The sequence below is a fragment of the Bicyclus anynana genome, chromosome 7 (assembly GCF_947172395.1).
Source record: "Bicyclus anynana chromosome 7, ilBicAnyn1.1, whole genome shotgun sequence".
Classification (NCBI taxonomy): domain Eukaryota; kingdom Metazoa; phylum Arthropoda; class Insecta; order Lepidoptera; family Nymphalidae; genus Bicyclus; species Bicyclus anynana.
The window spans coordinates 16,363,765-16,384,952 of NC_069089.1; the positions used below are offsets into that span (position 1 = coordinate 16,363,765).

Sequence of the window (21,188 nt, forward strand, 5' to 3'; positions counted from 1 at the left end):
CCATGTTCAAGATATATACCTAATTTTCTATACAAAGCAAAAATTTATGAAAATAAGTTTGCTTTTCCTGAGATTGAAAGCAAAATGTGAGCAAAACATGTATTTTTCAAATAAATAAACTATCGAGAAAAGTTTTACAAATTGTGTATTTTGTATAGTCATAACGAAGCTAATACTTTGGAATATCATTTACCCAAATATCAGATTCGTAACTTTTCCAGAATCTGAGATCCAGAGTCATTTGTAACCACCAAATTACATATTGCACACTCTTAACGTACGTTGAATGTTTGTTTAGATGTAATTTTCCAAGTGTATTGTAAAGTAATCATGTAACCGATTGTAGACGATAGTGCATGATTAGCTAAATGTAATTTTAAATAGGTCCAATATATCGGATTAGCGATAAGTGATAAATATTATAAAATATAGAGGACTATAGTCTGGCAAATTTGTTGAAGACACTCCCATGATATGCGGGCGACGTGGGGAAAGACTGCGTGGGTGTAAAATTGTGCGTGCGTTGAAATGAGGTGCATCAGTCGTGGGTTTTTCATTCATCGCTACACGCCTCCCGGCCCGCATGGACCATGAGGGAGTTACGAACGAAGTGAAAAGCTATAGTTATATATATGCAACCCTATGATCCAGGTGCAAGGTTCCAATAAACGTATAACCCCTAATTCTCTACTTTATAATATTTGTATTTTAGCGACAAACATCAGCCTGTAATCTGCTTCAATGTCCAATTTATCTCTACATTAAAATTAATGTAAGTCTGTGCTGTAAGCGGTTAATGATAGGCGTCCACACATCCGCATTGTAAGTATTGATCGATTTGAATGTTAGTGTAGAGGTTTTTTTATTAAAAGAATATTTGCCATATCTTTTAAATATGACCAATATTCCCATTCTCCTCCAACTAGTCGGGAAAGACTGTATTAGGAGTGGGTACGACAATAGATCAACGGGGCGGGAATCGAACCACTACCCCTCGGTGATGAGTCCGACCGTTCTTACCTATGAGCTGTTGAGAGGTATAAAAGGGTGACAGACCGGCAGACAGTTTTCAGCTTTTATATTAGTATGGATATGGAATACTTACTCGTCAACGATAAGGAACTTGTCGCCTTCGGAGGAGAGGCAGCGGCCCTTGTTGGAGAGCAGTGCGCCGTCGATCATGATGGGCTGGATGACGCCGGACTGGAACCAGCGGCCTTGCCAGCGCGCGGGGAACGCGCAGCCTGGGACAAACAGAACATCATTTAATTTGACCCTCATAATAACTGCCTCTTTAATGGTTAGGCTGTGGTTTTGGATTACGAAGTAGGAGATCTTCGTGCTATGAGATATTGAGTCTTTATTTTTTTTAAATAAGTTCTCAGCCCGGTGGTAGTTGTTTGTACAGTGGCGTAGCGTGCCTTGGGGGGTTTGTATCGAAATTAGTTGGGGGGCCCCAAATAAAGGTTAAGGTTTCTTACAAAAGAAACAAAAATTCTCGCATAAAATAAATATGATAGTGACTTAACCTATGAAGGATTTTTCCAAGTTTTGTACTTTAAATAATGTGATAGTGATTTAACCTACGAGTATGTAGGATTTGTCCGCGTTTTGTAGAAAGGCGTGTTAAATTAGACTGATAATGGTGAGACATTCTCGTGCTCACTGTACTCGTAACTCTGTACTGCCTTTGTTTGTCTTTGTTAACGGTTTAGTAAGAGATACGGCATAAATAAAATAAAATATATACCTCACTGGCTAATTAATAAATTCGTACAACACTGCAACTCTGCTGTGGGGTTGCCAGATATAGGTAAACAGTTGAATAATGTTATTTAAATGCCCCCATCAATTATTATTATGTGAAATGAAAGCTTATTTTATGCTCTATAGCTCCAACTTTTCAGTTGTGTGCATTTTAAGAAATTAAATATCACTTGACTCAAACGGTGAAGGAAAACATCGTGAGGAAACCTGCATACCAGGGAATTTTCTTAATTCTCTGCGTGTGTGAAGTCTGCCAATCCGCATTCGGCCAGCGTGGTGGACTAAGGCCTAACCACTCTTATTCTGAGAGGAGACTCGAGCTCTGCAGTGAGCCGACTATGGGTTGGTAACGAATAAATTACAGATGAGGGTATACTTACACTTCTAATGCCGGATCTTAGACCAGCCCCTGCAGCTAAGTGGCACGACGATTCTCTTTCTACGATCGCATACGCTTCGAAAACTAGAAAAATGCATGGAAATGACAGATCTTGATCACGTGACCTGTCGATTTTAAATGTCATTCCCATACATTTTTCTAGTTTTCGAAGCGTTTGCGATCGTAGAAAGAGAATCGTCGTGCTACTTAGCTACAGGGGCTGTATAGATTAAGGTAAATAAAATATGTTTGCGCAAGTAATCCTCCATTACTATTATTAGGTCTTAGCTATAAGCGTTCTAACGTACTATTACTACCCGCATGTAGTGGCTTTCAAAGCGTTTTTAATGTAATGAAAATATAAAATATTCATACATTCCACGCTCTAGGTCTCTATTTATTGATTATCGAGTGCTTCCTCCATGTTGATGCTTAAGTTCGCTGTGGTTAATTGTATTAGTAAACATTGTATACGAATTGCAAATGTACACTACAACTGTAGAGAGGAAAGATTTGATTGTTTGTTAGAATAGGCTACTTGCCTCTTTTGTAAACATTGTTTAAACTGAATTATGGAAGTATTATAAGCTATATTTTATTTTGGCCCATAAATAATAATTAGTAAAAAAATCAATATAAATGAAAAAATATCTACGTAAAATTTTTGCCGCCGAAACACAATACATTAGCAAGTGACGTCATTCATGGAGATAACAGCGTGATTGGCGTTTGCAGTGATGTCATATATCACGTCACCGCAAGCGCCAATCACAAACCGATGCCTTGTAGCGAATGACGTCACAGTTTATGATGTGCGTTTGCGGTAACGTGATAAAAATGCAATTTTGTTTTATTAAAATATTACAATTACGAGATTATTTTCACAAATAAAAATGTGATTAGAGTTTCTAGGCAACTAAACTGCCTACATGCAAAAAATCTTCTTAGTTTTGTACAGCAGGCGAGAAGCCTATTGAATATGCTCTGGAATTACTTCACTGATTCGAAAAATTCTTTCACAATTTTTAATGGTAATGGTGAGTGGTAAAAATTATAAGTTAATTTTAGGCAACTCCACCGTCATAATTAACAATCCATATGTGGCTCGCTGTTGAGCACAAGTCTCGTCTCAGAATAAGAGGGGTTAGGCTAATATTCTACCCAATGCGAATTAGCAGACTGCACACACGCAGAGAATTAAGAAAATTCTCAGGTATGCAGATTTCCTCACGCTGCTTTTCCTTCACCCTTTGAGACACATGTAACTGAAAAGTTGGAGGTGCATGCCCCGGACCGAATTCGAACCTACGCCTTCCGAATCAAAGGCAGAGAATCCACTGGGTTATTACGGCTCTTACTACTGTTAACTTCACCCTACTGAGATATAAAGTGGAGAAGTGTGGCGTAGCATGACGAAGAGTCGTTGTTTAGTTTTCGACGGCCTCCGTGGCGCAGTGGTATGCGCGGTGGATTTTACAAGACGGAGGTCCTGGGTTCAGCCGTGGCTAGTTACCACCCTACCGGCAAAGACGTACCGCCAAGCGATTTGGCGTTCCGATACGATGCCGTGTAGAAACCGAAAGGGGTGTGGATTTTCATCCTCCTCCGAACAAGTTAGCCCGCTTCCACCTTAGATTGCATCATCACTTACCTTCAGGTGAGATTACAGTCAACGGCTAACTTGTAAAAAAAAAGAGTTAGCATCGGACGTTCCGATGATTCGTAGAAGGGCAGATGGCACAAATTCTTAGATTGCTGAATTGAAAACTTTATTCAATGACCTACCTGAATACATAAAATAAATTAGCTGTAAATAAATTTAGGAAAACATTATTTGATTTATTAATGAAAAAGTTGTACTATAGCGTCAATGATTACATGAATGAAAAATTTAAATAGGGACATTGACCATAAAAGTGACATTTATATTGACATTTTTTATTGACATTTATATTAACATTAATTAATTCGAACTTTGTTTTATTTTTATTATTTGTAAATTTGTAATTTGTAAATTAATTTGTAAGATCTGTTAACTTTTGCACGCCAACTATGGCAGGATATGTGTTAAAATATGTAAATATTAAAGACCTATGTAAATGTACCATATTCTGGCGAAATAAAATTGATTGATTGATTGTAAAAAGATAAGTTGTATCTTGGAGATTGATAAAAAAGTTATACAACTTTTGTGATAGCTGAAGGATCCCTCCTTCATCATCATCATATCAGCCGATGGACATCCACTGCAGGACATAGGCCTTTTGTAGGGACTTCCAAACATCACGATACTGAGCTACCTGTATCCAGCGTATCCCTGCGACTCGCTTGATGTCGTCAGTCTACCTGGTGGGGGATCGACCAACACTTCGCTTTCTAGTACGGGGTCGCCATTCCAGCACTTTGGCACCCCAACGTCACTGGCAACACGCTATATGTAGCCAGGTCTAGTCGTCGGGGTTGGCAGCGGCATTTCTGCCGGAGATTCTTAACACCCCTTACCCTGCCGTTACCGTAACCGCCAACGCCAGAGCCAGGAATAGCGGGCTGCCGGGGACTAGGGGCTGTGTAAGGTTTTTGTTGTCCATACTAAGCTTTGCCCAAATCTGACCACGCTGGTCATGCGGGTTGGTCAGCATAGTGATAGATTACTCGCGCCGATGTAAGGCATTTTAGGCAGGCAGGTGAGGTTGGCAGTTAGGGAAACTGAATCCTCCCCCCCCCCCGTTACACTCCATACTCCCCTACGTAACTGCATTTCCTAGCTATAAAAAAAATCTTATTATTGTCCGTCCTTATTATTGGCTAGCCACTGGACGCAGCAATTACTCGATAAACGACGAAGGAAATCTCAGTGTGTTGTCGATTGGTTTACAATATAAACAGCTGTCTGTCACATGGAGCGGCCATTGTGGGACGATCACAGTGATTGAGGCTATTAGAGCACAAAGATCGTTCAATTGGCCATCTCGGCTGAATGAATAAAAATTATCTCCATAGACGTGGTACAATCATTTGTTCCGGCCTTTGTAGAACAAGAATAACTTGTTTATTTATAACTATTTCCGGTAATTTTATATAAATCTTTTAATAGATTATTCTTTAACGATATACGAATTCTTAGATAACGAAAGTATATGTATCTACTTAGATACATATATTTTCATATCTACGAGTATAATATGCTGGGTTAAAACAAAATTTTGTCTTATAAGATTCAAGACATTAATGTGGATTTAAAAATAAGAACACTGTGGAAAAAACATTTTAAGTGCCAATTTTTACGAGAACTATTTCCTAACTTACATTAACCGAGCTGAAACAAATTTTATACGGAATTTACGGACAAACAAATACTGAATTTAAAATTTACAAACACTAACTCTCAGCACCGGCCCGAAGTATATTTTAAAATGGAGCGAGATCCAATTATTTGTATGCTCCTAATAATGACAACCGACATGACCGACAAATGGCGGTATATCCATTCACAATGGCTAGATTTTCAAATGGCACAGGCCGGTGTCGGGCAGCAGCGACACCGGTGCGAGAAATCTGGTCCTGCGCTGACCAACCCGCATGCCCAGCGTGGTCAGTATCGGGCAAACCTTTGTAGATGGACCAACAAACTAAAACACAGCCCCTAGTCCCCGGCAGCCCCGCTATTCCTGGCTCTGGCAGCGGTTACGGTAACGGCGGGGCAAGGGGTGTTAAGAATCTCCGGAAGAGATTCCGCTGCCAACCCCGACGACTAGACCTGGCAACATACAACGCACGCACTTTGAGGTCCGACGAAAAGGTCATCGAGCTGGAAGAAGTTATGAGCAAGTTGCATTGGGATGTCATAGGATTGTCTGAAGTCCGAAGAGAGGGGGAGGGCTCGATAATCCTTGAATCCGGCAACATGCTCTACTACCGGGAGGGCAACCATCAGTCCCAGGGTGGTGTCGGATTTATCGTTCACAAGTCCCTCGTGAACAATGTTGTAAAAGTCGAGAGTGTGTCGAGCAGGGTAGCGTTCCTGGTCCTCCGAATTACCAAACGGTATTCGTTGAAGGTTATACAGGTTTACGCACCGACCTCGACACATCCCGACGAGGAGGTTGAGGTATTGTATGAGGATATTTCTAAAGCCATACATGCCTCAAACTCTTATTACAATGTTGTGATGGGGGATTTTAACGCAAAGTTGGGCGAACGTAGTGGTTCAGAGTTGAAAGTGGGACGATTTGGATATGGGCAACGGAACGACAGGGGCCAAATGTTGGCTGACTTCATGGAGAAGGAGGGCCTCTTTATGATGAACTCCTTCTTCAAGAAGCCACCACACAGGAAATGGACCTGGATGAGCCCCGATGGTTCCACGAAAAATGAGATTGACTTCATCTTGTCTACCAGACGGCAAATATTCAACGATGTTTCTGTGATCCATAGGGTGAAAACCGGTAGCGATCAACGAATGGTTAGAGGCACGTTGAATATCAACGTTCAGCTGGAACGGTATCGACTGGTGAAGTCTACGCTCCGACCTACTCGTGCCCATATTCAAGACCCCGAGTCCTTTCAACTAGAACTGCAGAACCGCTTTGATTGCCTAGCAAATTGCGAAACTGTGGACGATCTGAACAACAGGTTCGTGGAAACTGTCCATTCCGTTGGGTCTAAGTTCTATAAGACCCAGCGTACGAAAAGAACCAAAAAGTTCTCGGACCGAACACTTAAACTCATGGAAGAGAGGCAAGAAATGAGATTACAGTCTTCAGCAGATGCGTCAAAATACCGACAAATCAGTAGACAGATCTCTAAGTCGCAAACCAGCGACTTGCGAAACTTCAATACCGAGCGTATTAAAAATGCGATTGAAAGCAATCGAGGCTCGAAAGTTTTCGCCAGAGATCTGTCTATTGGACAGAGGCAGCTGACGCGTTTGAAGACCGAACACGGTAATCTGATTTCTTCCAAGCCCGAGTTATTAAGTGAGGTCGAGAAGTTCTATGGACAGCTATACACGACTACTCAGCAGCCTGTTGCCAATTTGGCTAAAGACCCCAGAGCCAAGTTGACCCGACACTATACCGAAGATATCCCGGACGTCAGCCTATACGAGATTAGTATGGCTCTCAAACACCTGAAGAACAATAAGGCGCCAGGTGAGGACGGAATCACAGCAGAACTCCTGAAAGCGGGTGGAAAACCGATACTTAAAGTCCTTCAGCGATTGTTCAATTCCGTCATTCACGAGGGCACAACGCCTGAGGCGTGGCATAGGAGCGTGGTGGTTCTTTTCTTCAAAAAAGGTGACAACACCTTGCTGAAGAATTACAGACCCATCTCGCTGCTGAGCCATGTTTACAAATTGTTCTCGAGAGTCATTACGAATCGTCTCGCTAATAGGTTTGACGACTTCCAGCCTCCCGAACAAGCCGATTTCCGAAAAGGCTTTAGTACCATAGACCACATCCATACGCTGCGGCAGGTTATACAGAAGACTCACGAGTATAACCTGCCACTTTGCTTAGCGTTTGTGGATTATGAGAAAGCCTTTGATTCGGTGGAAACCTGGGCTGTGCTAAGGTCATTGCAGAGATGCCGAATTGATTACAGGTATATCCAAGCGTTGAAGTGCTTGTACGAAAACGCCACTATGTCAGTCCGTATTCAGGATCAGACTACGAGGCCAATCCAGTTGCAGCGAGGAGTGCGTCAGGGAGATGTGATCTCTCCGAAGCTATTTACCGCCGCATTGGAAGACGTCTTTAAGCTTCTGGACTGGGGCGGACTTGGCATCAACATCAATGGCGAGTACATCACTCAACTGCGGTTCGCGGACGATGTAGTCATCATGGCAGAGACTCTGGATGACCTTAGTACCATGCTCAATGACCTCAGCAGAGTTTCTCAACAGGTGGGCCTAAAAATGAACATGGCCAAAACGAAAGTAATGTGTAATGCTCATGTATCGCTCCACCCAGTTATAGTTGAGAACGCTGCACTCGAAATTGTAGACGAATACATATACCTAGGACATATGATCCAGTTAGGTAGGTCCAATTTCGAGAAAGAGGTGAACCGTCGAATCCAACTCGGATGGGCTGCATTCGGGAAGCTTCGCGACATCTTTTCGTCCGAAATTCCTCAGTGCCTGAAGACGAAAGTCTTCGAACAGTGCGTGTTGCCAGTGATGACCTATGGTTCCGAGACTTGGTCGCTAACTATGGGCCTCATAAGAAGGCTCAGAGTCACACAGCGGGCGATGGAACGAGCTATGTTAGGAGTATCTCTGCGTGATCGAATCAGCAATGAAGAGATCCGCAGAAGAACCAAAGTCACCGACATAGCTCAACGAGTTGCAAAGCTGAAGTGGCAATGGGCGGGGCACATAGTTCGAAGAGCCGATGGACGTTGGGGTCCCAAAGTGCTGGAATGGCGACCCCGCACTAGTAAGCGCAGTGTTGGCCGACCCCCCACCAGGTGGACTGACGACATCAAGCGAGTCGCAGGGATTCGCTGGATGCAGGCGGCTCAGTATCGTGATGTTTAGAAGTCCCTACAAAAGGCCTATGTCCTGCAGTGGACGTCCATCGGCTGATATGATGATGATGAATAATATGCAGATACCTATACCAAATTATCAAATAGTATAGTATAAAGTAAGAATAGAACGCGAAATTCTCGACCATACTCTGGGGTGAGCAATTGAAAATGAGGCGCAGTTAACTAGGTTTATCATTTAGGCGCTCTCTAGGATTTGGCGCCTGGAGCGACTGCTCCGTTCGCCGTATAGACAGGCCGGCCCTGCTAACTCTACTAGTACATAATTCTACGAACTTCTTTAGACAGAGGTAAAATGAACGCTCCTCATCAATCCTTACTTATAGACGAACGACGTCCCTATTTCTTGAACATCCGTAATACAAAATCCAATCTGTTTTATTCAAGGTTATTTATTTTGATACACATCATAGTTTTAAGTAATACAAAGTGCAGGCTTTCAATTAAATAAAGCGCAAGGACACGCCCAAACTTTAAAAAAGCAACCCAAAACTTACAATTAGATCTCTGATAACATCATAATGGTCCATATAAACGCAACCAGTGTTACCCGGCCAAATAAAGTGGATGCTATTTTCATGTTCACATAACAGGTAACGGAGCGTATTTGATTTGGTTGTGTAATGTGAATTACTTAATTTTCGGTTAGAATGGTTTGAGCAGTCATTCCCAAAGTGGTCTAAAACAAACTGTCTAAAAAATGTCAACCTTGGCTGCAAAGGTTACATGAGACATTGAAATCTTATACCCAGTGGCATGCACTTCACAGATGTAAAAAAGCACTGCCTATCCTGAGGACTTAATAGTCACAATGCAAACCTATTAATATATGCATGCATTATTTAAATAATGACAAACTCATCCTAATAAAATTATTGGTTTGTGAATTAGTCAAAATCATAATATAAGTCATCATTATCAGCCTATTTTAACGGCCTATTATAGGGCCAGGCCTCGCTCCTTATAAGAGAAGGGATATTACCCACCATAGGACCACTTGCGCAAAAAAACGACGGTTACTTATTCGTTTAAAATTCTTTCAGGGACATGAACATGAGTGTGGCTTACATAAATAAAATCCTGGCAGCAAATCTAACTTTTTTAAAAGAATAACAAATTTTACTAGCATGACCTCGTGATATTTTCACAGCGCTCGCACCAACAGTACACGGGCAAAAGTTAGACATTAATAAAATATCCTCATCGCTCGTATGACGTGTCACTTAACAGTAACTGGACGATACTCAATTGCAAAAATATTCTCTATGATAACTACACCATGTTTTCGCGAAAATAACAAAATGATTTCTTTATTTAGCTACTAGCTGACAACGCGCGGTTTCGCGGGAAAATATATAGCCAGCCTTCCTCGATAAATGGGCTGTCTATCATTGAAAGTACTTTTCAAATCGGACCAGTAGTTCCTGAGATTAGCGCGTTCAATCAAACAAACAAACAAACTCTTCAGCTTTATAATATTAGTAAAGATAGATGTTGATATTTCTATTTCCCCTGCATTTAAATATAAAACAGAAGCAGGCATTACTTTGCGGAAGTTAATCTCGAACGTTGAATAATTGATTTATTTTGCTATTCTTTGCGAAAAAGCAACGAATCTAAGCGAAAACTTTATCCAGACTAGACAAAAATCATCTAAGTACGTTTCTTTACTAAACCGGAGTATTCTCAGGAGATTTTTAAAGAAATAATTTGTTGTTGTGACCAACGTTTAATTTTAAAACAAACTTTATAGAATGAGTTGTGTACAATATAATATCGCCATTATTAATTGTATGACACCAAAAAGGTTGGGAACCTTTGGATTTAAGTTTACATTAATTTATTATAATGATACTTTGATTATGTGGCGCTTACCTTGGGGTAGAGGGTGGTTTTTAGTCAATAATGTACCTTAATGTTTATTTTTTTAAAAGAATACAATGTAGGTGCAGTGAATACATTGTTGTTTTTTTTTTGTTATTATTCTAGGATCCCACACAATAGCAGGTTTTGAAACAGTTGAATTTGAAATTGAATTTTGAAAGAGCCGTGATAGCCCAGTGGATATGACCTCTGCCTCCGATTCCGGAGGGTGTGGGTTCGAATCCGGTTCGGGGCATGCACCTCCAACTTTTCAGTTGTGTGCATTTTAAAAAATTAAATATCACGTGTCTCAATCGGTGAAGGAAAACATCGTGAGGAAACCTATATACCAGAGAATTTTCTTAATTCTCTGCGTGTGTGAAGTCTGCCAATCCGCATTGGGCTAGCGTGGTGGACTATTGGCCTAACCCCTCTCATTCTGAGAGGAGACTCGAGCTCAGCAGTGAGCCTAATATGGGTTGATGACGAATCCGAAACTGACTAATTATACTGTAATAGTAACACAGTTTTTAAGTACATACGGGCGGAAAAGAAGGAAATAAAATATTAAGATTAAAAGGTCGGCACGAAAAAATTTAAAATGTATTCTTTTTAGCAGTTATTAGGTTGTCATTTTAGGCCTTATTCGCACGAGAGTTAAAAAGCGATGCGTTAAAAAAACAACATCGTCGGGCGTATAGTATGACGTAGGTAGTATATGGTCCAAAATTTAAAATGCAACAGATCGATAAAAAAACGTCGTCTTTTAAAAGCTGTCGTGTAAACATATACTTGATAATGCGTTTGAACGTCTTTTTACGTCAGTTAAAAACTCTCGTGCGAATGAGGGCTAAGACCGTGCGAGACTGATTGTTCAGCAACAAAAGAATCTCGTCTAGCGTCTATATTAAAAAGCGGTAGAGTTTGTCTATATATTTGTTAAATAAGCCTAAAAACCGATTCTTATTAAGAGTAAAGTTAAGCGAAATTAAACAAAGGCGGTTAAATAGCCACCGTTTCTACGGACGCGATTATAACGTCCCTACTTACTTGCTTTCATAAAAAACTTTTCATTTTGCATAATCCGGGTTTATTGTTTGCGTACGGGTTTCCTTCGGAAGGCTGCTTGCAGTTGGGGTGGCCATGTCGGCGGTAGGTCACCGGACTTGTCCTACTTTCGGGACGTTACTTTTTAAGACCATCCGCTTGGTTATCGCCATTGGATAATCGGTATTGTTTGCAAGTGTCGTTTATAGTACAATATGAGAAAAAGTTCTTTAATTTGTTTTTATATAGAATAAGCTCGCGCTTGACCATCTCACCTGATGGTAAGTGTAGCTATGGTAAAGAGAAACGCGCTTGCCTAGAAGATGCCTATTCACTCTCATCTTTAAGATGCCTAGGTTGTAAGAATTAGGTACAAACTAACTTAACACTGATTTTGGGAGAGTTCCATACCCTAGCCATGCGTACCTATAAGAAACGAAGAAATCGCTTCGTACTAGTTCTAGGGATGTCAATGACATAGGGACACATAAAGTTTATGGTTTATCAAGATTATGATACAAATATTATAATAATAAGTAAATAATATTATCTGCGAAAAATAATGCCACCCAGCTCCGATAAAAACTCTACTCATTTTATAATCGAACATTGTAGAGTCAATATTAATTTTGAGGTTACTACAGTTACTAAGTGATACGTACCTACCTACCTACGAAAAGTACTTGCCAGTTAACCTATTCACTATTTTGGTCTTTATTATCAACCTTATATATTAATTTAGAAATGTCTACCTACCGTATGATATGCACCAGTAGGCACCGGATGACATTTATTACATAAAATCTCCATTTCGTATATGTCAACTTGCATATGTCAAAGATAGTGAATTAGCCTGCCAGGTAGGTAGGTGATTCTTTGGCACAGTTAATATAGTTTTTTACAACAGAGCGAGTGTTCGATATGGCAGTTTTCATACTGTGACGGTCACGTAACGTAAACACGAAATTCTAAGGGATTGAAACAGTGCCATCTAGTGACACTACTGCACAACTTTTTCAATTCCATATTTCAAGACCGTTTACGTTTACGCGATCGTCACAGTATGAAAACATTGGAAAATCCGACTAGGCTCAGATCAATTTAGGACTTTATATTCTTAAACGACAGTAACAGCATCCCGTTTTAATATTTTAACGGATGTTCATAATAATTGCAATACATTTTATAACTAGTTAGTCGAAAGTTGGCCGTGTGCCAAGAATGTTTAATTTTACTAACTAGAAATGAATTAGACGGTCCAACACAGAGTGTGTGTGTTCCAAATATTTGCTCAGAGGATTTCATTTCGGGATTTTGTTTTGTTATGTTGATTCTACTTAAGTGCTGTGAAATTTTTGAATTAATTTGATAACAGACTTTTGAGTGGGAAGTCGTGTTAGCGATTATGTATGGAGGTTATGTATGTATAACCTTTTTGGGGCAGTTAAGCATTTATAAGAGAAAGTTCCTGAGTTTGGTTTCCAATTCGGATAATTTAGGATTTTCTATTATTTTATCCGTATTACTATCTATATTCTCTGTATAATGTGTCATCATTATCAACCCATTTTCGGCTCACTACTGAGCTACAGTCTCCTCTCAGAATGAGAGGAGTTAGTTCAATAGTCCACCACACTAGCCCAAAGCGGACTTCACACACGTAGAAAATTAAGAAAATTCTCAGGTGTGCAGGTTTCCTCACGATGTTTTTCAATCACCGTTTGAGACACGTGATATTTAATTTCTTAAATTTAACATAACTCAAAAGTTGAAGGTGCATACCACTGACTGGATTCAAAATTACGTCCTCCAAATCGAAGGCAGAGGTGATATCCACTGGGCTATCACGGCTCTCACATGTATACTATACAATGTGTACATTGTTTTAATTTTTCTGCTCAGGTATTCCCATTTTTTAACATCACCCTTGTGTATATTAGAGTATACAAAACAAAATATTCAAAAAGGTCAAGCCGTGACTGCCAGACTGATTGGTACAGATGTTAGATGTTGGTTTCTCATCACGAGAAACTGTTGCTGGTTGGTTCGAGTCAACATTTAGATATTCTTTCTTGTAAGAAATTTTCTTTATGAGGTCAAGTCGTTTTCGATTGAATAGATTAATGAATAAAATTGATTTTTGAAATGAGAATGTTAGCTTAGGCTGATGGTATAAAAAAGAAAATTATAGGCAATAAAGTGTCCACAGACAATGAGTCATAAACTACAAATCAGTATGAATCACTACAATTCACATGTATTTTACATGCAAATTGCGTATCATTTATTGAAGGGAGCCCAGAGACAATGTAGACGCAAACTCAAACAAAACTTAAACGGAAACAGGAAGCCCTTCGTGAATATAGAATAGCCATTAAATACTGAGCAATATTATCGTCATTCAATATTATAAACGAGAGTCAAAATCAAAATTTGTTAATTTCAAGTAAGCTTATTACAAGCACTTTTGACGTCTTACAAGCTATTTGTAAAGACTTGTAAAGACAGGTGTTTGTTACTTATTAACATAAAAACTAGAGGCTTTTAACCGACTTCTTATATAAGAACTTTTGAAAAGGCAAATCTGTCTATGAGTAATGACTCTACCATTGGCCAGGAAAGAAGATTCTGTCAAGGATAACCAGCAAGAAACTAAAAATTTATTATTATAAATTAAAAATTAAAGTAATACAGCCTTAGGTGGCTGATTTGTACACTGGTGGCTATTGATCCATCATCATCATCATCATCAGCCGATGGACGTCCACTGCTGGACATAGGCCTCTTCCATGGACCTTCAAGCATATCGATCTCTAGCCGCCAGCATCCAGCGGTTTCCTGCAATCCGCTTGATGTCCTCGGTCCATCTAGTGGGGGGTCGACCAACACTGCGCTTTCCGGTGCGGGGTCGCCAATCCAACACTTTAACTATGTGGCCTGCCCATTGCCACTTCAGAATCGCTACTCACTGAGCTATGTCGGTGACTTTGGTTCGTCTGCGGATCTCCTCATTTTTGATTCGATCACGCAGAGAAACTCCAAGCATCCATCGCTCCATCGCCCGCTGAGTGATTTTGAGCCTTCTAACGAGGCCCATAGTTAGCGATTGCAAAAGAGTAATAGGTAGCTGTTTTAATTAAAAATCATAGGTGAGAATATAGTGAGGTGAGAATATAGTGAGAACCCAGTGGATATTAGTATAAACCAGGTAATAATCTTGTAGATATTAGATATATGCTAATTATCCAACATAAAAATTGACCAAAGTTGACAACAGAACGTAAGATCTCCCGTTTGTATTCGAATGAATACAAAACTGTGTCACAAAAGTCAAAGACACAATAGAGAGTGTAATAAACAATACAGTACAGCTGATACGATGCGAGGCAGATATAAAATTAATGATCTCACGAACTTTGCTAATTACTCACCATTTTGTACATACTTGAAACATGACGTCAGATGTATTTATAACATACGATCATTGGAGTATACTCGTATGTATCTATACTATAATATTACAAAACTGAAGAGTTTGTTTGTTTGGATGGTTGAACGCGCTAATCTCAGGAACTACTACTAGTCCGATTTAAAAAAATATTTCAGTGTTAGATAGCCCATTTATCGAGGAAAGCTATATGGCTATATCGCGGGGATAAGATAGGATAATCCTACGGGAACGGGAACCACGCGGGTGAAACCGCGCGGCGTCAGCTAGTTGTACGATATTTTATTTCATTAAAAAAATAACGCCGAATGCTGAATTTCATTGAGCGTGTGTACCTAATATTTTTTATACAGAATATTTTTAAGTATGGCCAATATTTCCATTCCCCTCCAACTAGTCGGGAAAGTAGTATTAGGGGTGGGTACGACAATAGACCAACGTGCTCTCCGAGGCACGGGGCTTTACACCACAAACGTCCTAGAGCCAGACATAAAATTATAGTCAAGAGTAACATAAGGTCATAATATTCGGGACAGTCGGATTTTAATTTCTATTAATGTAAGTCAAAAGGGTTGACATGACAGGCCTAGAGATGTCGCGAAAGTCCATTATCGGATCGGAACCGTGTCGCGACGTGTGACACGAGTGAAATTGGCGGGGGCTCATTTGTTTAAATGAATATGTAGAAGGAGACGATGAATTTCGTTGGAAACTTGACACCCCGCCTGAACATACACAAGTTATGTTATTATTTTGTAAGCGAAGGTTTATTGCTGTTTAGAGTTATTGTTCGCACATAATACATGTTGTGATAAAAGCTTTCTTTTTAATGTTTTTTTTTTATGTATATTGGTAAATTTAAACGATAGTTGGCTTTAGAACCATTGCATCAAGTCTTTTTAGTATCAACTTATGCCGGACTATATATCAAGCAGGTGGACTGACGACATCGAGCGAGTCGCAGGGATTCGCTGTATGCAGGTGGCTCAGTATCGTGATGTATGGAAGTCCCTACAGTGGACGTCCGTCGGCTGATATGATGATGATGATGATGATATGGTAACATAAAATAAGGTAAAAAGGAAAAAATCCTTTGTTGCTGTCTATCAAGATCTATCTCTAGAATGCGTGGAGGTTTCGAGTTGTAAATCAAATCGTATCTCAGGTCATTCCGAGGTAGCCAATTTATTTGACTGGGGTAGCCGACACCCTGTGGGTTGCGTTGCATGTTAATATCATCAATTTGGACAATTTGGATTAACACATTCAACTATACTTATATTAACACATCATCATCATCATCATCATCATCATCATCATCATCATCATCATCATTAACAGCCGATGGACGTACACTGCCGGACATAGGCCTCTTTCATGGATTTCCAAACAAAACAGTCTCGAGCCGCGAGCATCCAGGTGCTCCCTGTAACCCTCTTGATTACCTCAGTCCACCCAGTGGGGAGACCAACACTGAGCTTTCCCATGCGGGGTCGCCATTGTTAAAATATCTGTGGGATGCAAAAAAGAGAGAGGTAATATTGGTCACATTTATAAAAAGACATACATACAGCCGAACGTAGAATCTCCTCCTTTTTGGAAGTCGGTTAAAAAACTAGCTGAAGCCGCGCGGTTTCGATCGTGGTTCCCGTTCCCGAAGGAATACGGGGATAATATATAGCCTATCGGACCAGTAGTTTCTGAGATTAGCGCGTTTAATCAAACAAACAAACAAACTTTATAATATTAGTATAGCTTTAGTAAATATTCTATAAAAAATACATGTACAATTTCAGCTAGTTGGAATATAGCTGTTATTAAAGTTCGCCGCAAAAGAAGTGGTATACAGGGCAGGCTCTTAGCTCCAAGTTTCAATGTTCCCGTCGCAAATCGATGCAATGTATCCCGGGATACGACTGAATGGGAATTAATGATGGTCGCTTCTGGGCAGCACCTGACTCGGCGCCCTGCCCGCCTTTTTATGGCGCTCATTTGAAACGCTTACTGTTATTTCACTTAAGTTACGAGTGTTTCTGGTCATCCACTTTTTTACAACCTTTTATGTAACTGCCCTGTTGTAGCATCGCTATCGGATTACTTTAAATTACTATACTTTATTTACTTTATTTTGGCTGGTGGGAGGCTTCGGCCGTGGCTAGTTACCACCCTACCGACGAAGACGTACCGCAAAGCGATTTAGCGTTCCGGTACGATGTCGTGTAGAAACCGAAAGGGGTGTGGATTGTCATCCTACTCCTAACAAGTTAGCCCGCTTCCATCTTAGATTGCATCATCACTTACCATCAGGTGAGATTGTAGTCAAGGGCTAACTTGTACAGAATAAAAAAAAATACGATAAATCATTATACGATTTTGTACTTAGTTCTAGATAAGTAAGTCTGTAAAATGGTGGTAAACAAAAAAAAGTACAGCTTGGCTGAGTTTGTTGTGAGCTCTTCTCGGATCAAGGCGCTTTGGAACCCTCGTAACTTTAATTTTAAGTTTTCGACTTTAATTATCACCATTAATCGTGACGTAACTTGACTTTTCAAAAGTGCTTGTAAACTAGGCTTACTAATTGAAATAAACGAAATTTAGATTTAAATGGCTCACCACATTATGTATATCGGTGTACGATGCCAATTATGAACGACATCAAATGGTAGTGATTTTTTGTGTTCACGGGTCATTTAATATGGGTTATCTCTTAGCATAGCATCTAAGAAATTATAATAGTAAATAATTGAAATAAATCATCATCATTATTATCATCAACCCAAATTTGGCTCAATGCTGAGCTTGAGCCTCCTCTCAGAATGAGAGGGGTTGGGCCAATAGTCCAATACGCTGGATGAGAATAAAGAAAGTTTTCAGGTATGCAGGTTTCCTCACGATGTTTTTCCTGCACCGTTTGAGACACGTGATATTTAATTTCTTAAAATACACACAACTGAAAAGTTGGAGGTGCATGCTTCGGACCGGATTCGAACCTACACCCTCCGGAATCGAAGGCAGAGGTCATATCCACTGGGCTATCATGTAAGAACTAAAACTAAGAATTAATATATTTTAATTGTATTCATCATCATATCGTGACTCGAAATTGACATTCTATCTAAGAAATTAACAAATATCTATCGGTGCCTCCTGACAACCCTTTGTGGATATCAAACAGTAGGTAGATGACATTCCTCAGTTAAGTTGATGTTTATTTTAATAGGTTGTTATAGACCAAATTAGTAAAAGCAGGTAGATAAAGGAGATGGCCCATTTCAGATTCACTCTTGTACCCCGTATCATTAAAATTTAATAAATACAAGGATTTCATTTTTATTTTCCCTTGGTCATCAGACACCAAAAAATTGTATGTTCGACAAATTGATCCATACGTCAGGTGACCCAAGACCTGGCGCTTATTTGGCCCGAAGGATAAGTCTAGCCATCCAGAGGAGTAACAGCGCCAGCGTATTGGGTACCTTGCCTATTGGTGAACAATTAGATGGTGTGTTTTGTTATAATTATTTAATTTATTATTATTTTTAATTAATTTAATTAGATTAGTTTATTTTAGAATTTAATTTAGATTAGTTTATAATAATTATATTAGGATTTTATTAAGTTCTAAATAAGTGAACATTTATTTTAAATGTATGACCCCTACTAGCCCCTCAAATTCGGTTTTTAATAAAATTGGGTCCAAATAGTTCCATCCGTTGGTACATCATCATTAATACACATGGCAAACTTTTAATACCAACTTAAAGGTTAAAAATAATAAATTGCTAGTTGTTCCTTTTTGGTACACTGTGTCACTCAACTGTTAATGGTTGCGACGAATGAACGCAAAAAACGCACTCAATGCGAACGCCGAACACCGGAGCGCACTTACAGTAAACGCACACGATTTTTTATGCCAAGTAGGTGAATATATCACGACGATGGGGTGAATGGGGCGATGTAAAGTGCCGCGTTTTATTTTAAGTTTGACGGCCTCCGTGGCGCAGTATGCGCGGTGGATTTACAAGACGGAGGTCCTGGGTTCGATCCCCGGCTGGGCAGATTGAGATTTTCTTAATTTGTCCAGTTCTGGCTGGTGGGAGGCTTCGGCCGTGGCTAGTTACCACCCTACCGGCAAAGACGTACCGCCAAGCAATTTAGCGTTCCGGTATGATGAAGTGTAGAAACCGAAAGGGGTGTGGATTTTCATCCTCCTCCTAAAGGGCTAACTTGTAAAGAATAAAAAAAAAAGTTCATTCGAGAGTTTCAACACTTACGATTTAGGAGTGGAATTATTATTATTATTTTTATTAGGAAAATCAACGGAAAGTACATTAATTTCTTGCTTAAAATTAAGTACATTAATAGAGTAAATAAATGCTTAGCTCCTTAAAGATTCTCACAACGTTCACAATTTTTAGAATATGTCATTAAATTCGTTATCTATAATATATAGTCGTTTCCAATAATTCTGTTACAATAAAATATAACATTTTTAGTATTTACAATAAAATAAAAAACAATTATAAGCTATTTCCGTGGCGCAGTGGTATGCTCGGTGATTCACAAGACGGAGGTCCTGGATTCGATCCCCCGCTGGACCGATTGAGGTTTTCTTAATTGGTCCAGGTCTGGCTGGTGGGAGGCTTAAGCCGTGGCTAGTTACCACTACCAACAAAGACGTAACGCCAAGCGACTTAGCGTTCTGGTGCGATGTCGTGTAGGAACCGAAATGGTTGTGGATTTTCATCCTACGCCTAACAAGTTAGCCCGCTTCCATCTTAGATTACATCATCGCTTACCATCAGGTGAGATTGCAGTCAAGGCTAACTTGTAAGAATTTTTTAATATGACTTGAAGTCGGTATTTTTGCGCTAAGTTGAGATTAGAAAATAATTAAAAAAAAGATAAGGGTTTTACCTACAAAACTACATTGTATGTAGTATACAGCATACAAATATTACATACTGCACTCATTTTTCCAACACAATAACCTATTTACGTTGTTTTCCATACAATTCGGCTCACGCTCGCATTCTCGGATGAATTGCAAAACTGTTGAATACAATTTTCGAGACTCACTCTGCGAAGGCACTAGTAAAACTGGATTTAAAATAAACGTCCTGTGGATTTTATTCCTCACGTGACTTACACAACTTATAATATTGCCTTATTTAATTATTGAAATTGTGAGGAAATTAATGCTAAAAAAAGAGAAGAATATGGAAAACTTATTTCCATTCCAAATTTCAGTCAAGTGTTTCATAGCTGTGGCATGAAGTATTAACAAATATAAACACTTACAACTTTTTCTTATAATATTAGTGTGAGAGAAGGAAAGTAAACTTTCTCTCACACTAATATTACTAATAATATTACTCAAGGTAAAACTTTGTAAATTGTAATATTTTTAAGCCGCTGCCAGAGCCGCTGGATGCTGGTGGCTCGAGATCTTTGTGTACGCAAGAGACCCATATCCAGCTGTGGACATTATCTAGTGATAATGATGATGATGATGAATGTTTTTAAAAGTTTGCCAAAATCTTTTAAATTTCCCTTCTTCTCCAACTAGTCGGGAACATTGTTAGGAGTGGGTACGACATTATTCAGCAGGCGAAGATTGAACCCCCTCTCGGTTTTGAGTCTGGCTCCTTTACCGTCATTGAGACTGCAAATTGGAGATAAAAATGTACCTATAACTAAGAGGATTTTGAAAAAATTAAAAGAAATAATTCATTTACCATCCAAGACTCGAACCTATGACGTCATGATCCGAAGTCACAAAAAGCCAATGGGACTGTTGATTCGAAATACAAGACGCCATAATTAGATGCATACGACATTCTATTAGTTTTAACGTTTTATTATCTGACGAATAACTCAAACAACCGGACACCTTGCATACAGCTGTATTATAATTATTATTTACAAAGACTAATGAAATAACATAGACTTTACAATATAGTAACACTATAAATAATAGGTTGTAAATAATAATAACTTTGAGATGAGATCCCTATCCTCTCTAAGGCCAAGTGTGGGTGCAGGGTGCAGGGAGTAAGGCTACACGTCTACTACGAATAATCAAAATCGTCAAGTAGTTGTTGCGCTTTGTGTCACTTTTAATACGTTTAC

The 21,188-nt window shown here is 39.4% G+C and overlaps 1 protein-coding gene across 5 annotated transcripts in view; it reads right to left on the reverse strand.

The window, feature by feature from the left end:
• LOC112044092 (uncharacterized) overlaps positions 1-21,188 on the reverse strand; it is a 121,813-nt gene that overhangs the window by 21,350 nt on the left and 79,275 nt on the right. For all 5 annotated transcript variants that reach the window (XM_052882492.1, XM_052882488.1, XM_052882491.1 and 2 more), the window contains exon 3: positions 1,106-1,244. In XM_052882492.1, coding sequence (XP_052738452.1) covers positions 1,106-1,244 — 139 coding nt within the window. The remainder of the gene's footprint in view (positions 1-1,105; positions 1,245-21,188) is intronic.